The following is a 19,613-nucleotide window of genomic DNA, read 5'->3' as shown; positions in this document are numbered from 1 at the left end:
AGTACCATTATATTGATAAATACTTTTTCAAACCCCTTAACATTACTATTATAGCTTGGCAGAATACGGATTCAAAGTAGCTTCACAACACTGCCACTGACATGAAGTCATTTTCATTTTAATCAATGTTTGTGTGATTAAAAGATGTTACATGTTCCTTTATTCAAACTATTTAACACTAAGACAACAAGTTGGTCTGTAAACATTACATACATATGTGAGTTTAGCTAAACTACAATCACCACATATAAAATCCCCCAACATGAAAGGTAATAAACACAAGACACTATCAACGTTTGACTGCATTACAAACATGATGGTATAAATAATTGAAGCTATGTATGAGTGAGTGTTTTCTATGTGAGCTCAGGTTGAACGGGAGCATTAGGGCCGTACGGCGTGAGACAGGAGCGTGCTGTGTTTAGCTTGACTCTTACGGTCGATCAGCAGAATCGGGTTCTTCATGTGATGCGAGATCATCTCCTGCAAACTGACGAATAGCTGGAAAACAAACACAGAGATGATCAGAACTATTGAATATTACTACTGTAATTAGTGTAAATTTGCCCAGACATTGAAATATGTCAATACTGTATGTAGTAGTGGCCAAAAGTGATGTCTAAAGGTGATGTTTGTTTTTAATGACCCTGGAAGTTCAATTAAAACAATCAAAACATGAGGGAAATATTTTATATTTTTGAGAAGGGAAGAACAAAACACTAAACTTGGTCAAAGTATTAATTTATCTGATAAAATTATTTGGCAAACTACAGCTACAAAAAGCATACATTGACTACAACATAATCAGTTATTAATATTTCATTGGTTCTCTCTTGTTTTTGAATGCTTTGTATGTCCACCAAATTTGGCATGTTTATTGCATTTTTATCACCAAAAATACAAACAATCGACTCCAAGCACAACTATGCAATATGCTCTCAAAATATTTTAACCCTCTGGGGTCCTTCATTTCGGAGTCACACTCAGGACCTTCGGGTCCAAATGGGCCGGAAGGGTGGGATTCATATTTATTAAAAGAAAATCATCATTTTTTTTTTTACTTGTTTTTTATAATATTTTTTCTTTTCTTTTTTGGTGTTTTGAGATAATTTTATGATTTATAATTAATATTTATGCAATAAATATGACCCATTTTCCCCCACATTGAATATAATAGAAAATTATAAAAAAAAATTTTTAGAATTTTTCACCCCCAAATTCACCCCTTCACTGTTGTGTGCTTTTTTTCTGGATCGTGGCTGATTTGTAGATTGTACGCACAAAAAAACTCGGTATTTTCACATTTTTGCCAATTTCCCATTCATTTCCTATGCCGGGTCCATTTGGACCCGAAGGTCCTGAGTGTGACAAATTTTTTTACAACCACTTTGATTATTCAATACCTGTCCCCAATTTTTTTGGGTGTTCATATACCAAGTACCAAAACCCTCACCAAATTTCAGACCATTCCGATGAAGCTATGATTTTTAAAAAATAAATATTTAAATGTTTCGGGTCCATTTGGGCCGAAGGACCTTAATATAAGGAGTGAAAATGTGTGTGTATGTTCATAATGAACATATACTATAATGAACATGTTAGTAATAATAATAGTAAAACAATAATTATTATCACTATTATTATGATGATGAATTCAAAATGACTTATTTAAATGTGATAGTTTAGAAAATGGATGATATAAAATATTCTTCACACAAAAAATCTATAAAATGTTTGGGGGAAAAGTATTTTGTAAGTTTGCCAAAAGCATAAAATCATCCAGCTGTGATTTCATGGTCACATGAGACTGAGATAGAGCTTAAGCTTAAGCATTAAAACAGTGTATATGGAAATAATAATGTGAAACATAATTAGAGAATACATTTTAAAATAATAAATCAGGGGGTATTATAAACGTGCTTTAAGTTCATTTTAAATGTCATGGGATCAATTCCCAGCGAATGCAATGCATGCATTGAAAAAAATGTATCACTTGAATGCAATGCAAGTCGGATAAAATGCCAAATGCATAAATGTAAACAACCAGGAAGCGAATGTATATATATATTTATATATTTACAGTTCCTCTACTATTCATTGTGCGTCCATGTCGCAATTACCGTAACAATTCTGAACTGTAAAAAGCCTTAACGTGCTTGTAGAACTTGTAATTACAACGTGTAAACACGTAAACACGCTACGACTTGCTGTACCACCTGACCACTGCGGATTGAAGGCGTGTTCGACTTGACCAATCGGTGTGTGACATCAAAGTACCGCGAGAGCAATTGGAAAGCACATGGAGCTTTATTTACGGTGATTACGACAGAGTGAACGCATGCACAGTTGCACCAAAACACTTCTGATCATACATGTGAATTTGACAAACAGCACAGTGAACACAGAGACACAACATTTGAGAGAAGCAGATCTTCCTCTCCTCCTCTACCTCTTCCGTCTTCTTGCCCTCTTTTCCCAGCGCGTAGTGTTGCGAGTCCTCTAGGAAGCGCACGGGGATGTTGTAAACGGTCTGACGGTAGAGAACGACCAGCGTGAAGGGCTGACGGCCATTCTGAGAGCTACTGTACCTGACCAGAAACGTGCCGTCCTGCGAAAGACACAGACATGAAATATAGACTTTTGATTAAAAAAACACAAAAGTCACTTACTCAAAATGAAAAATGACTCTAAGTCCTAACAATTCTGAACTGTAAAAAGCCTCAACGTGCTTGTAGAACTTGTAAAAACGTAATTACAACGTGTTTAATTTTGATCTGAATTCATGACAAATGATAAACATTATGTGGTTAGGGTTCAGGTTAGTTGCTTGATTTCAGAACAATGACTCAACTGAATAAGATGATAAACATGAAGCATTTCAATAAAATACAAATCACACATAAACAGACACAACTTGTTTATCCTGAGCACAGTTTCCTCCATGTATATTTACATTTTTTATTATATATTTATGTATATTTTATTTTGTAACTTTTATTTGTAATGTTATTTTATATTTAAGTTTTTGATTTTATTGCGTAATTTCAGAACAACATTACCAATTAGATGAAAATAAATAAAATAAAAATATAAAATGTGAAAAATATATATATTTTTACGTTATTTTTATTACTTAACTGAAGAACAACATTCCCATTTAGATCAAAACAAATAAAAGAATACAAAAATAAAAAAAACATGTTAAAATATATACATTTTAAATGTTTTTATTGCTTAATTTCAGAACAACATTCCCATTTAGATGAAAATAAAATATACAATAAAAAAATACATAAATATATTAAATAAAATAACAAGTAAAAAAAATATATTTTTTTAAATATATATATATTTATAAATATATATATTAGAAGAAAATAAAATATACAATAAAAAATTATTAAAACAAAAAAATACAAATATATATATTAAATAAAATATAAAATAACAAGGAAAAAAAAGGAAAAATATATATATATATATGTATATATAATTTATTTATTTTACTTGTTATTTAATATTTTATTTAATTGTATTACTTCATTTCAGAACAAGATTCCCATTTAGCTGAAAAACACGCAGGATTTAAATAAAATACAAATCACCCAAAAACACACACCTTGTTAATCCTGAACAAGGTTTCCTCGGAAGTCTTACGGTCACAAACTCCAGCAAACCACTCTCTGTCCTGAAGCCCCGCCCCCTGATCGCGATAAAAACCACCAGCCAATCAGTTACTGAATAAAGTGGCAGGTTTATAATCACATAAAATGTTGACTGTGTCTGTTGTGTTTACCTGTGCAACTGGTTTTATTCCGAAAGAAAGCGCTGTATGAGGAAAGAGCATCAATGAATTTAGGGAAGGACCGATATGGAAATTATGAATGGATCTGATAATAGTAATTGTTTTTATGTGACACACATATGACAAGTTACAAAAAGTTCGGATGAATCCTGTGCATTAGAAAGAAGGACAAAAAATGAAAGTAATAAATGTGCTCACCTGTGCTGTCCACAGATGGAGGCGGAGGAGGACTGGAAACAACAAAAATTTGAGTTTGACAGCGGATGAGGAAGAGGCGAAATGTGACAATGAAATTTGCTTCTTATATTTCACATGAAAAAAATAAAAGGAAAAAAATTGTTTTGCATAAAGAAGGTAATGGGACTTTATTTTCATAACAATTACATATTGCACTCAAATGCTCCTGCGCTAATGCAAAAACTAGTAATACTACTAGTAATAGTATAAAAATAGTATATAAATTATACGAAAACAACACTTGAAAAAACACCTAATATTTAATATATAAAATGTATATATTAAATATATAAAATGTCTATATGTTTATAGCTATGGTACAATTAAATATGTTTATTTAATTGTATTGCTTAATTTTAGAGCAACACTCTATGGAAATAAATTTAGAAGAAAATAAATAAAATATTAAATAAATATGTACATATAGCCTATACATATATATATAGTCTAAATTCAAAATGTTAGCAAAAGCTATAAATTATACTAAAATAACTCATACTAAAAGAATCCAATATTTTAACAATAAATTCAGCATGAATAGAAAGTTTTGTAAAAAAAAAAAAAAATACAACCATGAGGTATACTAACATTTGTAATGGACATTTTACATGTTATTTTTTTACATTACTAGACTAATGAAAATTTAATTTTTGCTTTATATTGGACAACTGAGAATTGGACAGGTTTGGAGGAATTTTCATGAAAATAGTGTCACAATGAAAATATTCTTATTGGACCCATAGGCTGAATATTTTATGCACAATAAAACAGACTCACCTGGGTTTGAGTTCTTTGGGGATGATGATGGGAGGAATGGGTTTACTGGTTAGTGTGGGTGGAAGCATCTGGCCAGAAAAAGTGATACTTCTGAGCTTTACATCCGGAGGCGGAGCTAAACAATCAGACAGGATGTCAAGTGAAGCTTCACATGTGGGTCATACGGTCCACATCATCATGCATGAGTTAAACACATGTGGAGAAACTCACTAACCTTTCTCACTGATCAGGAGCGAACTCTGAGGAAACCAACAAATGAATCAGATCTCAAGAGAAGAACACTGTACTCAGTGTGTACGTGTGAAACTAGTACAGTACTCACAGAATGGGCTCTGGGAACAGGTGGTTTCATTCTGTAAGACGAGAAGAAATAGTATTACCAAACTAGATTTTGCAAACTAGATGCAAAAGTCACTACCAGTATGCCAGATGTGATCTAGAAGTTTCAGCAGATTGCCATCCAGTTGCAAAAGTGTGATTTTGACACATTGTGTTGTGTTTACGGGTGGTTACTAAGGTGTTGTTAGGCAGTTTTTTACTGGCCTAATTAAAGAGATTCCCGCCTCAAGTCTCTGTGATATTCTGGTCTCTACTGTAGATTCGGGTCCCTCTTTTAATGTAAATTTTATACTTTTTTAAAAATATTTTGAATTATTCTTTATTTTTGTAATTTACGTTTTCAATTTAATTTTAGTTAAAGTTTTAGTGTTTTTGTCGTTAGTTATATTTTTAAATATATAGTTTACATTGGTATATTTATAATTGTAATCAATATAATTTACTGCTGTCAAATCGGTCAATCGTGATTAATCGCATCTAACATAAAAATATGTATATATATATATATGTGTGTATATATATGTGTATATATATATATATATATATACTGTATATATACTGTATATATACAGGTATACAAACTTTTATGTTAGATGCGATTAACCACTTTGACAGCACTAATATAATTTTATTAATTTTTATATCAGTTTTAGTTATTTTACTACATCAAGTTCAGCAACTAGCTGAAACAGGGTTTTTTTTATACTTTGTTTTATTTCAGTTTTATTTCAGATGATTGTTATGTTTTTAGTAATACTATTAAGCCTGATTTAGACATACGTACATTGGTGATGGAGGGTCTCGAAGGCCTACACTTTTAGGGGGCATCGGCATACGGATCGGGTTTCGGGGTGAAGGAGTTTCTAGAAAAAATAAAACAATGAATGCCAAATATGATTTAAGTCACCTTATCATTCAATAAAATCATTTTAAGCCATAAATTCATGGAGAACTGACCCGCTACAGGATCTAGATAGGTATCATCATCATCCTGGCAGAAACAAAAATACAGTAATATTAAATTGACCACAAGGCATCTGGATTAATGTTTTACTTTAGCATTTCCGATGCTCAGTCAAGCTTACCTGCCCCTCATTTGGATCCAAGTAAACGTCTAGACGGTCAGAGAGTACAGTAATTAAAAGTGCAGTGTGTCATCAACTAATAAAATCCAATATGAAAATCTGTGAGTTTGATGAACATAGTCTTGAAATGACCTTCGTCGCTCTGAGGGGCCGGTGGAGGTCTCATCGGGGGTCTCTTAGGTGGGGCTTTTTTACCAGGTTTATCTTTACGCATCACCTCAGGGGCTAGAGACAGAGAATATAAAGTTTATTGTATATTATACACCCTCCATCTATCTCTGCATTACACTACCATTCAAATCTCTGGGGTCAGGAAGAATGCATCAAAAGTGACAGTAAAAATGTATAATGTTACAAACACATTTCAAATAAATGCTGTTCTTTTTTTCATTAAAGAATCCATATCCTGAATCAGAAAACTGGTTTAAACATTAATAATAATCATAAATGTTTCTTAAGCAGCAAATCATCATATTATAGTGATTTCTGAAGGATCATGTGACACTGAAGACTGGAGTAATGATGCTGAAAATTCAGCTTTGATCACAGGAATAAATTATACTTTACTATATATTCACATAGAAAACATTTAATTGTAAAAAATTGTGAAAAAATCACAATATTACTGTTTTTACTGGATTTTTAATCAAATAAATGCAGCCTTGGTGAGACTTAGTGTGCATGAAGCTCAAGACTAGGATGTGTTCACACAAGCTGCATTTAAAACACATCACAACCTTAAAAGTTGAAATACTTTTAATTTAACACGATGTGTGCCAAAAAACCCAATGCTGATGGTCTTGTTTTGCCTTTATATATTTTTACATAACATTTAAAGTCTCCCTGTGGTGAAAATCCAGCTTTTAATGTTGTTTATATGTCTATGTGGTGTTTTTAATATGCTTTAACACAAAGCATGTGTAAATTCATAAGTCGACAGCATTGCTGAGTATTTTCTCCTTAAAACTGCAGTGAACCAAAGACAGTCTCAAAAACACGGTTTGAAATCGCTGGTGTTTCTGACGTCACAAACTACGTTGTAACCAATCAGATCAACGTGTGATCGTCAACGAGTGGATCTCTGAGTGAGTGGAGGCGGGGCTCATTTACATATTCATAGAACCACAAATACTAAATGAGGCAAGGGTGTCGAGTTACATTCAAGCTATTTTAAGGCATGCCGAATATTTTTTCAAATTTTTTTTTTAAACATTTCATTTTGGTGATCAAAGATGAGTTTTAAGAGATAAAATGATTCACTACAGCCAAGAATTTAAAGCCAAAAAAATTAGGGTAAATGCAAGTATTTAAACTACTCTACACTGCACCAAAGCCCCAACAACAATACTCTTCTACAAAAAAATATTAATGTCATCATGCAGCACAGACACATGAGAGAATACAGGCTGATAGAAATAGCCTGTAGAATGAACACTATTGATCAGAGTTCAAAGAGACTCACGTTTTCCATCATTGGGGTCGATGTAAAACTCTTCTGGATCATGAGGCGGCTCTGGCTTCTAGAAGCAAAGCAAACACAACTGAATCTAAAAGTTACACGTGCCTCTTTTGTTGAATTAAATCATATTAAATATAGATATAGATAAATATAAATATAAATATAGATAGATATTTCAATAATTTGAGCACAAAGGTGTTTTACTGTGCTTTTCCCGATCGGGAGGATCTTGGCTGGTCGTGGCGGCAGTGCTGCCTGTCTTTTGGAAATACCAGGGTTTGGGCTTCTGTCTGGAAAACCTAAGATAAGCAAACACTATATTACAAACTAAATCAAAAATATTAGCACATTAAATATAAATTCATCATCAGTATAATTAATTCCTATTAACAATAGAAATATAAAATACAGGTGAAACTCGAAAAATTAGAATATCGTGCCACAGTTCATGTATTTCAGTCATTCAAATTAAAAGGTGAAACTAATATATTTTGTAATATATTTCTATATACATATGATATGCATGATTATACTTTTCAGAGGGCCGACATTTCTGTATTTAAAATCCTTTTTTTATTGATTTCATGTAATATTCTAATTTTCTGAGATTTTGAATTTGTTTTTTTTTATAAGCTGTAAGCCATAATCATCAAAATTATAACTTTTGCATGATATTCTAATTTTTCTGTACATTGTGTATATTTTTAACGGTCAAATATTTTTCAATATTACAATCCATGCAAAGATAACCAAGTAGGCTATGCCATTCGTATGGTAATTTAGAAAGACCGGCAGACAGACAAAATTAATGTTAAAATTATAGAATGAATTATAGAACTAAAGATGGATTAATAGAGCGAATGATAGAACTAACGATGGATGGATGGATGATGGATGGATGGATGGATGGATGAATGATGGATGGATGGATGATAGATGGGTGGATGGATGAATGATGGATGGATTGATAGATGGATGGATGGATTGATGGATGGAATGATAGATGGATGGATGGATTGATAGATGGATGGAATGATAGATGGATGGATGAATGAATGGATGGATGGATGGATGGATAGATGGATGGATGAATGATGGATGAATGAATGGATGGATGGATGGATAGATGGATGGACGGATGGATGAACGATGTATGGATGGATGGATGGATGGATTGATAGATGGATGGATTGATGGATGAACAATAGATGGATGAACGATGGATGGATGGATGGATGGAATGATAGATGGATGGATGAATGAATAGATGGATGGATGGATGGATAGATGGATGGATTGATAGATGGATGGATGAATGATGGATGAATGATGGATGGATAGATGGATGGATTGATAGATGGATGGATTGATAGATTGATGGATTAATGATGGATAAATGGATTTATAGATGGATGGATGGATGGATGGATGGATAGATGGATGGAATGATAGATGGATGGATGGATGGATGGATGGATGGATGGATGGATTGATTGATTGATTGATTAATTGATGGATGGATGGATGAATGGATGGATGTACCTACCTAGGTAAACGTTCTCCTCTACTTGGCGAGGCTGGACTTTAATGGTGGGACGCTCACATGGTGGGGCTTCATATGTATCACCATCTTCCTCATCCTGTAAATGCACAGATTTAAGTTAACACAGATCTTGTTCAGATGTCACGGGTCACAAGTGGTAAATAGTTATAATGAATGATGCCTTAAGGTAAAAAAAAACAGACGAAAAAAATAATAGAGAAAAGGGGGGATTAAAAGCAATAAAAAGGCATGTCACTTAAAAAAAGGAAATACTCAGAAGATTGACAGTAGATTTATCAGGATGATGTCATGAAAGCGTTTCACAAAAATCAGCAATTATCAATTGGTAAGGGAAGTGATACCTTGTGGTGACACAAGCAACAGGAAGAAAGATAAACACGGCTGTTCCCACAGTTTTTAACCTTGTGTGTGTGTGTGTGTGTGTGTGTGTGTGTGTGTGTGTGTGTGTGTGTGTGTGTGTGTGTGTGTGTGTGTGTGTGTGCGTGCTGCGTGCGTGCGTGCGTGTGTGTGTGTGTGTGTGTGCGTTCGTGCGTGTGTGTGTGTGTGTGTGTATTTTAGACAGGTGATCTTTGCACAGTTAAGTTACTTACAAATTCCCCTTCTGGCCAGCCGTATGCAGAGCTGTTATCTGTGTTTAAGAGTTGGAATGAGATCATACAAAGTTTGAAGAAACAAAAATACATTTATAGATCATTACAATAGTACAATAGTGCATTTAGTTCTGTCGTGTGTTTGTAGCGGCTGGCAAACCAAGCATAAGTGCATTTTCGCCACTTCTATGAAAAAGCCATGGCGTACAATCAAATAGACGAAAGGAAACATTAACGGTCGTTGACAAAAATAAATAAGTAAATAAATCCGAAATCTGAATAATCATCACGTGAAGTTACAAGTAGTGACTGCAAAAATAAAAACGATAAACCGTAAAACAAAATAAAACAAGTAACCCTCTATAATTTATTCATGCCGCGTTGCCTGCTGGGAACTTGAGTTGTTACCTCAAAACGCTCACGTTCGACAGAAACTCAGGAAATAAGACATACAAAGCAAAAACGCTTGCTTTTGATAATTTTACGTCTTTGATGCTCTTGTTTTGTTTTGTTTAGAGTTTAAAGCACTCTGTCAGAGAGAGAGAAACGCTAAGAAAAGACGCGCGCGTCGAGACGTCAAAAATAATCACCACAAAGAATTAAAATAATGTGAGCCGTTTATTTGCAAGCTAACCATCCTCTGCTGTTTGAAAGGTCTGTGTGTTTTTACGTATATTGTTATTTATGATATTTGTTGGCCTATTTTTAATAGGCCTACATCAGATGTTTTTCGTTTTTATAGGCTATGCCCTAACGTTATTTATATTATTTTTTTACATTTTAATTATTCACATTGTAGCTTATATTCACTGCGATTTTGTTTATAGTTCTGCCAAACTTCTTGTATTATTCATATAAGTAGGCTAGTTGATATAACCTCATATTAACAAGCTACGTTTGTTCTTTTAATCATTATATTCAAATATAGCCTACGTGAGCGGTGATTCAATCAAACTGATTGAATAAAATAAATAGTGATTGAAAGACTGATTAATAGAAGTAAAAAATTACATAAAAATAAAATTAGTATCCCCTATACCTTCATTTTAACCTAAAGTCTAAGGGAAATACTGTTATTACACAGGTAGGGCCTATTGTCATGAATGCACCTGTTCTCCTGGGAGGGGCAGGTGGTCCACCATGTCTGTACAGAAGAAAAATAACAGGTAAATTACAGTAATGAGGGTGTAGGCTACATGAGAAAAAAATTATGTTTGATGTAAAAACACTTACAGTACAGATGTTTTCAACTTCTCAAAGAAACTCTAAAAATTAAGAAATTACCATTTTCTGAGCAATAAAACTTTTCTCTGATGATCAAAACACTCATAACAAAACGCACACATTTCGATCAAAGACCTTTATATTTCCCAAGTCAGGTAATGTCTAACAAGAACATTATGTATCAATCTTGACAAGTTGGTTTTGTTAAACAGTTCCCGGATGGTAAAAGATTGTGTAAAGTACATGGATGAAGCATGCATAAATGCTACACAAGTAATAATATAATATAAACAATGTCAGAGAAAAACACAGCACATCACTTTTTCTTTCATAACTATTCAATACATAAAAAGCTGCTTTACTTTAGATTAATAAAAACAGGTTCAGTAATGTTTTGACTGAATGTGAGGGAAAAAATATCTGTAAAAGTTTAAGAGATTAAATATCACAGAAATAAATAAACATACTGTACTGTACATTGACAGCACAAAGCACTGTAACTGGTGTGACTAGGTAAGGGGAAGCTGAAACGTTGCGTTTTTCCGGTTTTTATCAGATCAGTGGTTCAATTGCATCATGCAGAGAACAATGCAATGCTTTATTTAATGCGAATGAGGAGCTGAAACATTTTAAAGGAGAAAATGTCTAACCTTTCTAAAATATATATGATACGTACAGTATCTGACATCAATTACAGGTAATAAATGAAACTACTGCCTGGATGTTGCCACACCATATTATGATTACATTGATATTCAGATATAAAACAGCACCTGAAACCAACTCAAAATGCCCATAACATGTCAATTTTTGTCTGGAATCATAAATATAGAGCATGCAACTCATATATAAACAGTAATAATTGTACTTTACCATGATGCATGAGGTGTTCAGTTCATCGGGAAGCTCTCTGCTGTGAGGTTTGGATGCAAATATCCTTGAACTTTGTATATGAGGACAGTGAGTAGCGTGCTGACAGTGTGTGCGTGAGTTTGAGTATTTGCATAGCAGGTGGATGATTTAGCAGCTAGCTGATTATCCCTGTTAATAACAGAAAGTCCTTCGACCGGCTCTACGTTTACTAAAGCACTTTGTTCTCTCTCTCGTCTGATGTTTAGATGCATCTGACCACAGACGGAGCGCTGTCAGAAAGAAGAAGTGTTATCAAGCCTTTCAGAGGAACAGAGGTTGGTGAAATGAGACTGAACATCACAAAAGACGGTCTGTGTCTGTGCAGCACGACACCTGTGAACGTCTCCAAACCCTGGTGATCATCATCAGTTCCTGATCTCAACCTGCTGATGGCAGTGTGAACGCATCTAACAACATTCACACACACAAATGGACCATGATGTGGCCCAATTTTAAATGCATGAAGTTTAAAGGAACTAATTATTTTAATGCGGGGAATAGCAGTTTCTCTCTGATTACCGTTGATGAAACTAGCCATTGAAATGTTGATTTTGGTTTTGATGGAGCAGGTTAAACAACATATGTAGGTAGCTTGCAAGCAAAATGTGTACTTGCTTATCTCCCTCTGGAAACATATCTGATAAAAATTCTTTCAAACATTCTACTAACCCAACACTAGCAACTCGATAACTTCCTGTTTTTGTCTGCCTGCACTATCATTCAACATTTGTGATCAATAATATTTATTGCATTTTTTTGAAAGCAGCTCGATAAGGCTGGATTTATTTGATCAGAAAATACTGTAAAAAACAGTAATATTGTGAAATATTATTACAATTTTAAATAACACTTTTTTTATGTAACTATATAGGAGAGTGTAATTTATTCCTGTGATCAAAGTTGAATTTTCTGTATCATTACTCCAGTCTTCAGTGTAACATGATCCTTCAGAAATCATTATAATATGATGATTTGATGCTCAAGAAACATTTATGATTATTATCAATGTTGAAAACAGTTTATATGTTGTGGAAACCGTGATAAATTTTATTTTTCAGGATTCTTTGAAGAATAGAAAGTTTAAAAGAACAGAATGACCACATGTTCTAACAAAATTCACACACACAAATGGACCATGATTTGGCCTGGTTTGCACTGCATCAAGATTAAATTAAACAGATTATTTTAATGCATAGGACAGCTGATTCTCTCTGATAATAGTTGGTTAAACTATCCATTAAAATGTTGGTTGTTTTTGTTGGAGCCGGTAAAACAAGGTATGTAGCTTACAAACATTCCAAACTGTGCCATTTTTGAGCGGAGGATTCTGGTTGATGTTTGCTGGGTAAGAAGTTCCTTGAGGTAGGGTGGACCATTGCCATGGATGCACTGGTGGGTGAGGAGAGTGATTTTGTAGTGAATCCTGGCCGAGATGGGGAGCCAGTGAAGTGCATGCAGGATGAGGGTTATGTGTTCATATTTGCACACTCTCATCAGGATCCTAGTTGCACTGTTCTGTATGTGTTGGGAGTTTCTGCAGACTCTTGCTAGGCATCCTGAAGAGAAGTGCGTTGCAGTAGTCCGGCCTGGAGGAGACAAAGGCAGGGACGAGTTTTGTGGCGTCGGAAAAGGGTGAGTAGAAGGATGATTTGCACAGATGTTTGATATGGTTGTCAAAGGTAAGGTGAGGGTCCAGTCTTACACCGAGCTTGGTAACTGTTGATGAGAGAGGGATGTCTTTTCCGGAAAAGGTCAAGTCACCTTTATTTATATAGCGCTTTTTACAATACAGATTGTTCCAAAGCAGCTTTACAGAGATAACAGGAAAATAATATTGTTAAATATAAAATTAAATGTCCCCAACTAAGCAAGCCAATGGCGATAAGATAGATAGATAGATAGATAGATAGATAGATAGATAGATAGATAGATAGATAGATAGATAGATAGATAGATAGATAGATAGATAGATAGATAGATAGATAGATAGATAGATAGATAGATAGATAGATACTTTATTTATCCTGAGGGAAATTCAAGTATCCAGTAGCATGTAACATACATACATTAAAACATACATAAAGCCCATATTAAAATAACATTTAAAAATAAAAATAACTTATTGCATAGTAGCCACCGTAAACTGTGCTGAACGATAAGCAGTGCAAAATGGAGTGCAGATGGAGGTAAACAGTCCAGATGGAGGTAAAGATTGTCCAACTGCTTATTGTCCTTCCTGCCATGACTAGGAGCTGTTGTACAGTCTGATGTCTGATGGTAAAGTTTTTAAGTCTGTTGGTGGAACTGGGCAGGGACAGTAGTCTGCCACTGAAAACACTCCTCTGACCGATAAAGGTGTTATGCAGAGGGTGGTGGGCGTTGTCCAGTATGGACAGCAGTTTGTCCAGGGTCCTTCTTTCTGCCACTGTCACCAGAAAGTCCAGTTCTGAACCCACTACTGAGCCAGCTCTCCTTATCAGTCTGTCCAGTCGACCGGCGTCTCTCTTCTTGCTGCTTCCTCGCCAACAAACTACAGCATAAATAGGATACTGGCCACCATAGACTGGTAGAACATCTGCAGCAGTTTTTTGCAGATGTTGAAGGACCGCAGCCTTCTAAGGAAGTACAGATGGCTCTACCCTTTCCTATGGAGTGTGTCCATATTTGCTGTCCAGTCAAGCTTGTCATCAAGTTGCAGCCCCAGATATTTATAAGTCCTGACGACCTCCACATCAACCCCCTCGATGGACACAGGCTGGAGATGTGGTTTCTTCCTTCTGAAGTCCACCACTATCTCCTTGGTCTTTGAGGAGTTCAGCTGCAGATGGTTGGTCCTGCACCACCTCACAAAGTCATCAACCAGGCTCCTGTACTCCCCCTCCTGTCCATCCTTGATACAGCCAACTATCGCAGGATCGTCTGAGTATTTCTGCATGTGGCAGAGCCCGGAGTTATACTGGAAGCCAGATGTGTACAAGGTGAAGAGGACTGGAGAGAGCACGGTCCCCTGTGGTATTCCGGTGCTGCTGACCACAGTGTCTGACGTGTAGCCTGTCAGTCTAACGTACTGTGGTCTCTCTGTGAGCTAGTCCGTAATCCATGTCAGCAGGAGTGGGTCAACCCTCATCTCTGTCAGCTTGTCTGTCAACCGGATGGTGTCGAAGCCGCTGGAGAAATCAAAAAACGATATTCTCACAGAGCCCCTCTCTTTGTCCAAATGTGAATAGGCCCTGTGGAGCAGATAGAGGATGGCATCCTCCACGCCCATCTTCTCCCGGTATCCAAACTGCAGTGGATCATGTGCATGGTGAACCTGTGGTCTGAGGACATGGACAAAGGCGAAGAAAGGTGAAAAAGGCGACAATGTCAAGGAACCGAAACTCCATCAGTGACAGAATGGAGAAAAAAACCTTGGGAGAACCCAAGCTCAGTCGGGGGGCCAGTCCTCCTCTGGCCAACGAACGAACAGTGTATGATTATGATTTAGGCGGCATTATAGGTCAGAAGTCAGATTGGATCAGAACTTTCAAGGTGATGGAGGTTATAAGGGACGACTGGACCGGATGAGGGGTGCCGACAAGAATTCCCTCAGTTTTGGAACTGTTTAACTGAAGGAAGTTCTGACTCATCCAGGCCTTTAACTTCTCCAGACAGGAGGTCAGTAAGAATGTTGTGGTTGGGTGGGGTGGGGTTGTTGGGTTTGGTTTGGTTTCTTCTGAGGTAAAGTTGTATGGAATGGAACGAGATTCCATGCTGGCTGATGATGCGGCCAAGGGGGAGCATGTTAAGGATGAAGAGGGTTTGACCGAGTACCGACCCTTGAGGAACACCACATGTGACAGCATGTGGGTGAGATTTAGCTCCACCCAAACTGACGTACTCTGTCCTTCCAGAAAGGTGGGATGTGAACCAGTCCAAGGCAGAATTTGATAGTCCTATATCACAGTGGAGGCGGTTGAGGAGAATGTTGTGGTCGACGGTGTCAAAGGCTGCGGTTAAGTCAAGAAGGATGAGAAGTGAGGGACAGCCAGCATCGGCTGCCATCAGAAGGTCATTTGTGACTCTGACCAGAGCTGTTTTGGTGCTGTGTGCGGACCGGAAGCCTGACTGAAACTTATCGTACAGGTTGTGATGTTGAAGAAGCAACTGCTTTTTCCAACACTCTGGAAAGGAATGGAAGGTTGGATATGGGCCTGTAGTTGGCAAGGACTTCCAGATCCAAAGTGGGTTTTTTAAGAAGTGGTGTAATAGTACGAATTTTGATGGTGGAAGGAACATGGCCAGACCCAAGGAATGGTTTATTGTTTTTGCGATAAGGGGACTTATGGCAGAGAGATTAGATTTTATCAGGATTGTTGAAAAGGGGTCCAGGGCACAGGAGGATGATTTAATTTTTTTGATAATTCCCTCAATTTCAAGTTGCAAAACATCAGAGAAACAGTAGAGAAAGTGGGGGAATCCAGACTGTGACCTGACGAAAGGGCATGTAGTGCAGGGGGACAAGTAGTTGTGATCGGATGGAGTCTATTTTGGTTCTGTGTGAGTTTGTGTCTGAGGTTTAAGGAGATGGTTTATTGTAAAGAACAGTCTCAGCACTGATGAGTGTTTTTAAAGTTTGCATGAAAACAGAAGTTGTGATCATCTTTTCTTCCCTATTGTGACACACTATATTGCCAAAAGTTTTGGGACGTCTGCCTTTAAATGCACATGAACTTTAATGACATCCCATTCGTAGGGTTTAATTTGGAGTTTGGCCCACCCTTTGCAGCTATAACAGCTTCAACTCTTCTGGGAAGGCTTTTCACAAGGTTTAGGAGTGGGTTTATGGGAATTTTTGACCATTCTTCTAGAAGCACATTTGTGAGGTCAGGCCCTGATGTTGGACGTGAAGGCCTGGATTACGGTTTCCGCTCTAATTCATCCCAAAGGTGTTCTGTCGGGTTGAGGTCAGGACTCTGTGCAGATCAGTCAAGTTCCTCCACACCAAACTCACTCATCCATGGCTTTGTGCACTGGCGCACTGTCATGTTGGAACAGGAACATTTCCAAACTGTTCCCACAAAGTTGGGAGCATGAAATTGTCCAAAATGTCTTGGTATGCTGAAGCATTATGCATCCGAAGCTTTACGCCACTGCATCCGATGCTTTACGCCGCTGCATCCGAGGCTTTACGTCACTGCATCCGAGGCTTTACGCCACTGCATCCGAGGCTTTACGCCACTGCATCCGATGCTTTACGCCACTGCATCCGATGCTTTACGGCGCTGCATCCGAGGCTTTACGCCACTGCATCCGATGCTTTACGCCACTGCATCCGATGCTTTACGCCACTGCATCCGAGGCTTTACGCCACTGCATCGGACGCTTTACTCCACTGCATTCGACGCTTTACGCCACTGCATCCAACGCTTTACGCCACTGCATCTGCATCCGACGCTTTACGCCACTACATCCAACGCTTTACTCCACTGCATCCGACGCTTTACGCCACTGCATCCGAGGCTTTACACCACTGCATCTGAGGCTTTACGCCACTGCATCCGAGGCTTTACGCCACTGCATCCGACGCTTTACGCCACTGCATCCGACTCTTTACGCCACTGCATCCGCCGCTTTACGCCACTGCATTCGACGCTTTACGCCACTGCATCCGACGCTTTACGCCACTGCATCCGACGCTTTACGCCACTTCATCCGACGCTTTGTATTGCACTTGGTGATGTAAGGCTTGGATGCAGCTGCTCGGCCATGGAAACCCATTCCATTAAGCTCTATACGCACTGTTCTGCACTGAGCTAATCTGAAGGCCACACAAAGTTTGGAGGTCTGTAGCTATTGACTCTGCAGAAAGTTGGCGACTTCTGTGCACTGTGTGTGTCAGCATGCGCTGACCCCGCTCTGGGATTTTACGTGGCCTTTCACTCCATGGCTGAGTTGCTGTTGTTCCCAATTGCTTCCACTTTGTATACAGTTGACCGTGGAATATTTAGTTGTGAGGAAATTTCACGAATGGACTTAATGCATGGGTGGCAACCTACCATGGGAGTGATTGGAACACCTAAATTCAATGATTTGAAGGGGTGTCATAATACTTTTGGCAATATAGTGTACATCAGTGTGAAATGGCTTCTGGAACAAAACCAAATGTAGGGAGGGGCTTGATTTTGAGAAATTGATCGGATGGTTGTGGTTTGTTATTGGCCGATCACATGTGATTGACAGGTTGTCTCGCCCTATCGCCAATAAACTCATCATCAGAGAAGGGAAGAGATGCTGCTCTGAGAGGAAAGAAAAGTTATTTTGATTTAAGGTACACTATGGAACTTTTAGCCCTCTAGCGGTTAAAAATAAAACTGCATATATTTTGCGGAAGAATATGGTTTTGGTTGTGCTTCGGCTCTGCATGATTGTGCGGATGAATATGGTTATTAAACTGCTCATAAAACATTCACTACTAGGCTTCAGAGACATAACTAGTTTTAGATAGAAAGGATCTCAAGCTGACTAACTGAAGATGTTAATGTAGCTTTACACATTAATAGACAGTAATTCATTGAAAATAAACTTCAGCACAGCGCTACAACAACCATAATGAAATTATCTTTACAATAGATAATGCTTTACAGATGTGTTATGTTGTAAAAGCAATGTGATTTTGTGAAGATGGTATTTTTATTTTCAAATCCCTCAGTTCTCGCCATCTCCCGAAAAGCCATGCCAATGTTGATTCTTATTTTATTACGAGCTCGGTCTCGTTCTCTTTTTTTCCAGCAGACTCTCCTCTGTTCAGCGTTTGTTTAAAATGGGTGATTCTCCGGAGGTTGGAGGGGATGTTTGTGTATGAACGTATAGGTCAAGTTTTACCATCACTGCTGCAACAGAGGCAGTGAAACCTGAAATCTCTACTAAGTGTTTTGGTCTTTTGCAGATGTTCTCACATTACTCACTAATCTGGAGCTGGAGGTTTTGGCGGAGGAGTCGTCCACTGAAGAAGAGCGTCAGGCTGCACTGCGTCAGATGAGAGGAGCATCCAGTTCACATACTTACACTACACTCTAGTGTACTTAAGTGTGCTGGTGATGGGAAAGTACTTAAAACTAAGTATTTCAAACCAAGGTATGGCAGTATTTTAATAAAATAAAAAGCATTATCATCAAGCTAAATTAATAAACTTTTGAACTAATGTTGCAGCTTCATCCCCACAGTCGCTCTACAATCAAGTTGATAGTGAACAGGTGTGACATCACTTCCCTTTAGGCCCCAAAGGGATTCTATTGGCTGAAAGAACTTTTCGGGAGGTTTCTATTTTGTGGCCGATTAGAAATCCTCCATTATTGCTTGTTGTTTTGAATCATAAAGGTACATCTTTTCCAAACACACACGGAGTATATAAATTGAGACGCAGATTTATTGTGCTCCTCTTCTTCTTCTTTTTTACTTGCTGTTTTCTCACTTCCTGAGATCTTGTTTCTCAGGTTGGTGCTTTGCTGGAGAGTTTATTAAGAGTGAATAATACTGACATCTACTCTTTTGAGGTCATGAGAATTGAGCCGGTATCATCATCACCATGTGATTGAGTCAGAAACCAGCCGAGAGGAACAGACATGAATAAATCCTCATC

At 37.2% G+C, this 19,613-nt stretch overlaps 1 protein-coding gene and 2 long non-coding RNA genes across 4 annotated transcripts; 2 read left to right on the top strand and 1 right to left on the bottom strand.

The window, feature by feature from the left end:
* Positions 1-102: 102 nt before the first annotated feature.
* LOC143715255 (uncharacterized) lies at positions 103-12,315 on the bottom strand. 2 transcript variants are annotated; one of them, XM_077206921.1, is made up of 19 exons: positions 11,954-12,315; positions 11,090-11,121; positions 10,966-11,000; positions 9,857-9,894; positions 9,249-9,342; positions 7,907-8,001; positions 7,706-7,763; positions 6,376-6,468; positions 6,244-6,272; positions 6,116-6,149; positions 5,943-6,021; positions 5,142-5,172; positions 5,034-5,058; positions 4,820-4,934; positions 4,004-4,035; positions 3,797-3,828; positions 3,620-3,703; positions 2,450-2,608; positions 103-501 (listed from the first exon to the last, which is right to left on the bottom strand). In XM_077206921.1, the coding sequence occupies exons 1-19, from the start codon at positions 11,954-11,956 to the stop codon at positions 385-387; spliced, it is 1,185 nt and encodes a 394-aa protein (XP_077063036.1). In that variant the 5' UTR covers positions 11,957-12,315; the 3' UTR covers positions 103-384. The 2 variants fall into 2 exon arrangements, with proteins under 2 accessions (XP_077063036.1, XP_077063035.1); XM_077206920.1 differs by lacking the exons at positions 10,966-11,000; positions 11,090-11,121; positions 11,954-12,315 and adding an exon at positions 10,017-10,258.
* LOC143715261 (uncharacterized) lies at positions 10,431-19,007 on the top strand. The gene is made up of 4 exons (XR_013195700.1): positions 10,431-10,510; positions 10,941-11,022; positions 12,199-12,267; positions 18,921-19,007. It is a non-coding gene; the product is annotated as an uncharacterized LOC143715261 (long non-coding RNA).
* A 231-nt stretch (positions 19,008-19,238) lies between these two features.
* Positions 19,239-19,613, top strand: LOC143715263 (uncharacterized). Its single transcript, XR_013195701.1, has 2 exons — positions 19,239-19,351; positions 19,454-19,613. It is a non-coding gene; the product is annotated as an uncharacterized LOC143715263 (long non-coding RNA).

The sequence above is a fragment of the Siphateles boraxobius genome, unplaced genomic scaffold (assembly GCF_051911475.1).
Source record: "Siphateles boraxobius isolate OS27281-9 unplaced genomic scaffold, OSU_SipBor_1 57, whole genome shotgun sequence".
Taxonomy (NCBI): Eukaryota; Metazoa; Chordata; class Actinopteri; order Cypriniformes; family Leuciscidae; genus Siphateles; species Siphateles boraxobius.
This window is presented reverse-complemented; position numbering and strand designations above follow the sequence as displayed.

What these genes read in the sequence shown, in the direction of transcription:
- LOC143715255 (XM_077206920.1), bottom strand. Translation starts at nt 10,143, where the DNA reads ATGATTATTCAGATTTCGGATTTATTTACTTATTTATTTTTGTCAACG. An exon ending in GCTCCTGATCAGTGAGAAAG is followed by an intron (nt 4,935 to 5,033) that starts GTTAGTGAGTTT and finishes CTGATTGTTTAG; the next exon opens with CTCCGCCTCCGGATGTAAAG. An exon ending in CCCAAAGAACTCAAACCCAG is followed by an intron (nt 4,036 to 4,819) that starts GTGAGTCTGTTT and finishes TGTTGTTTCCAG; the next exon opens with TCCTCCTCCGCCTCCATCTG.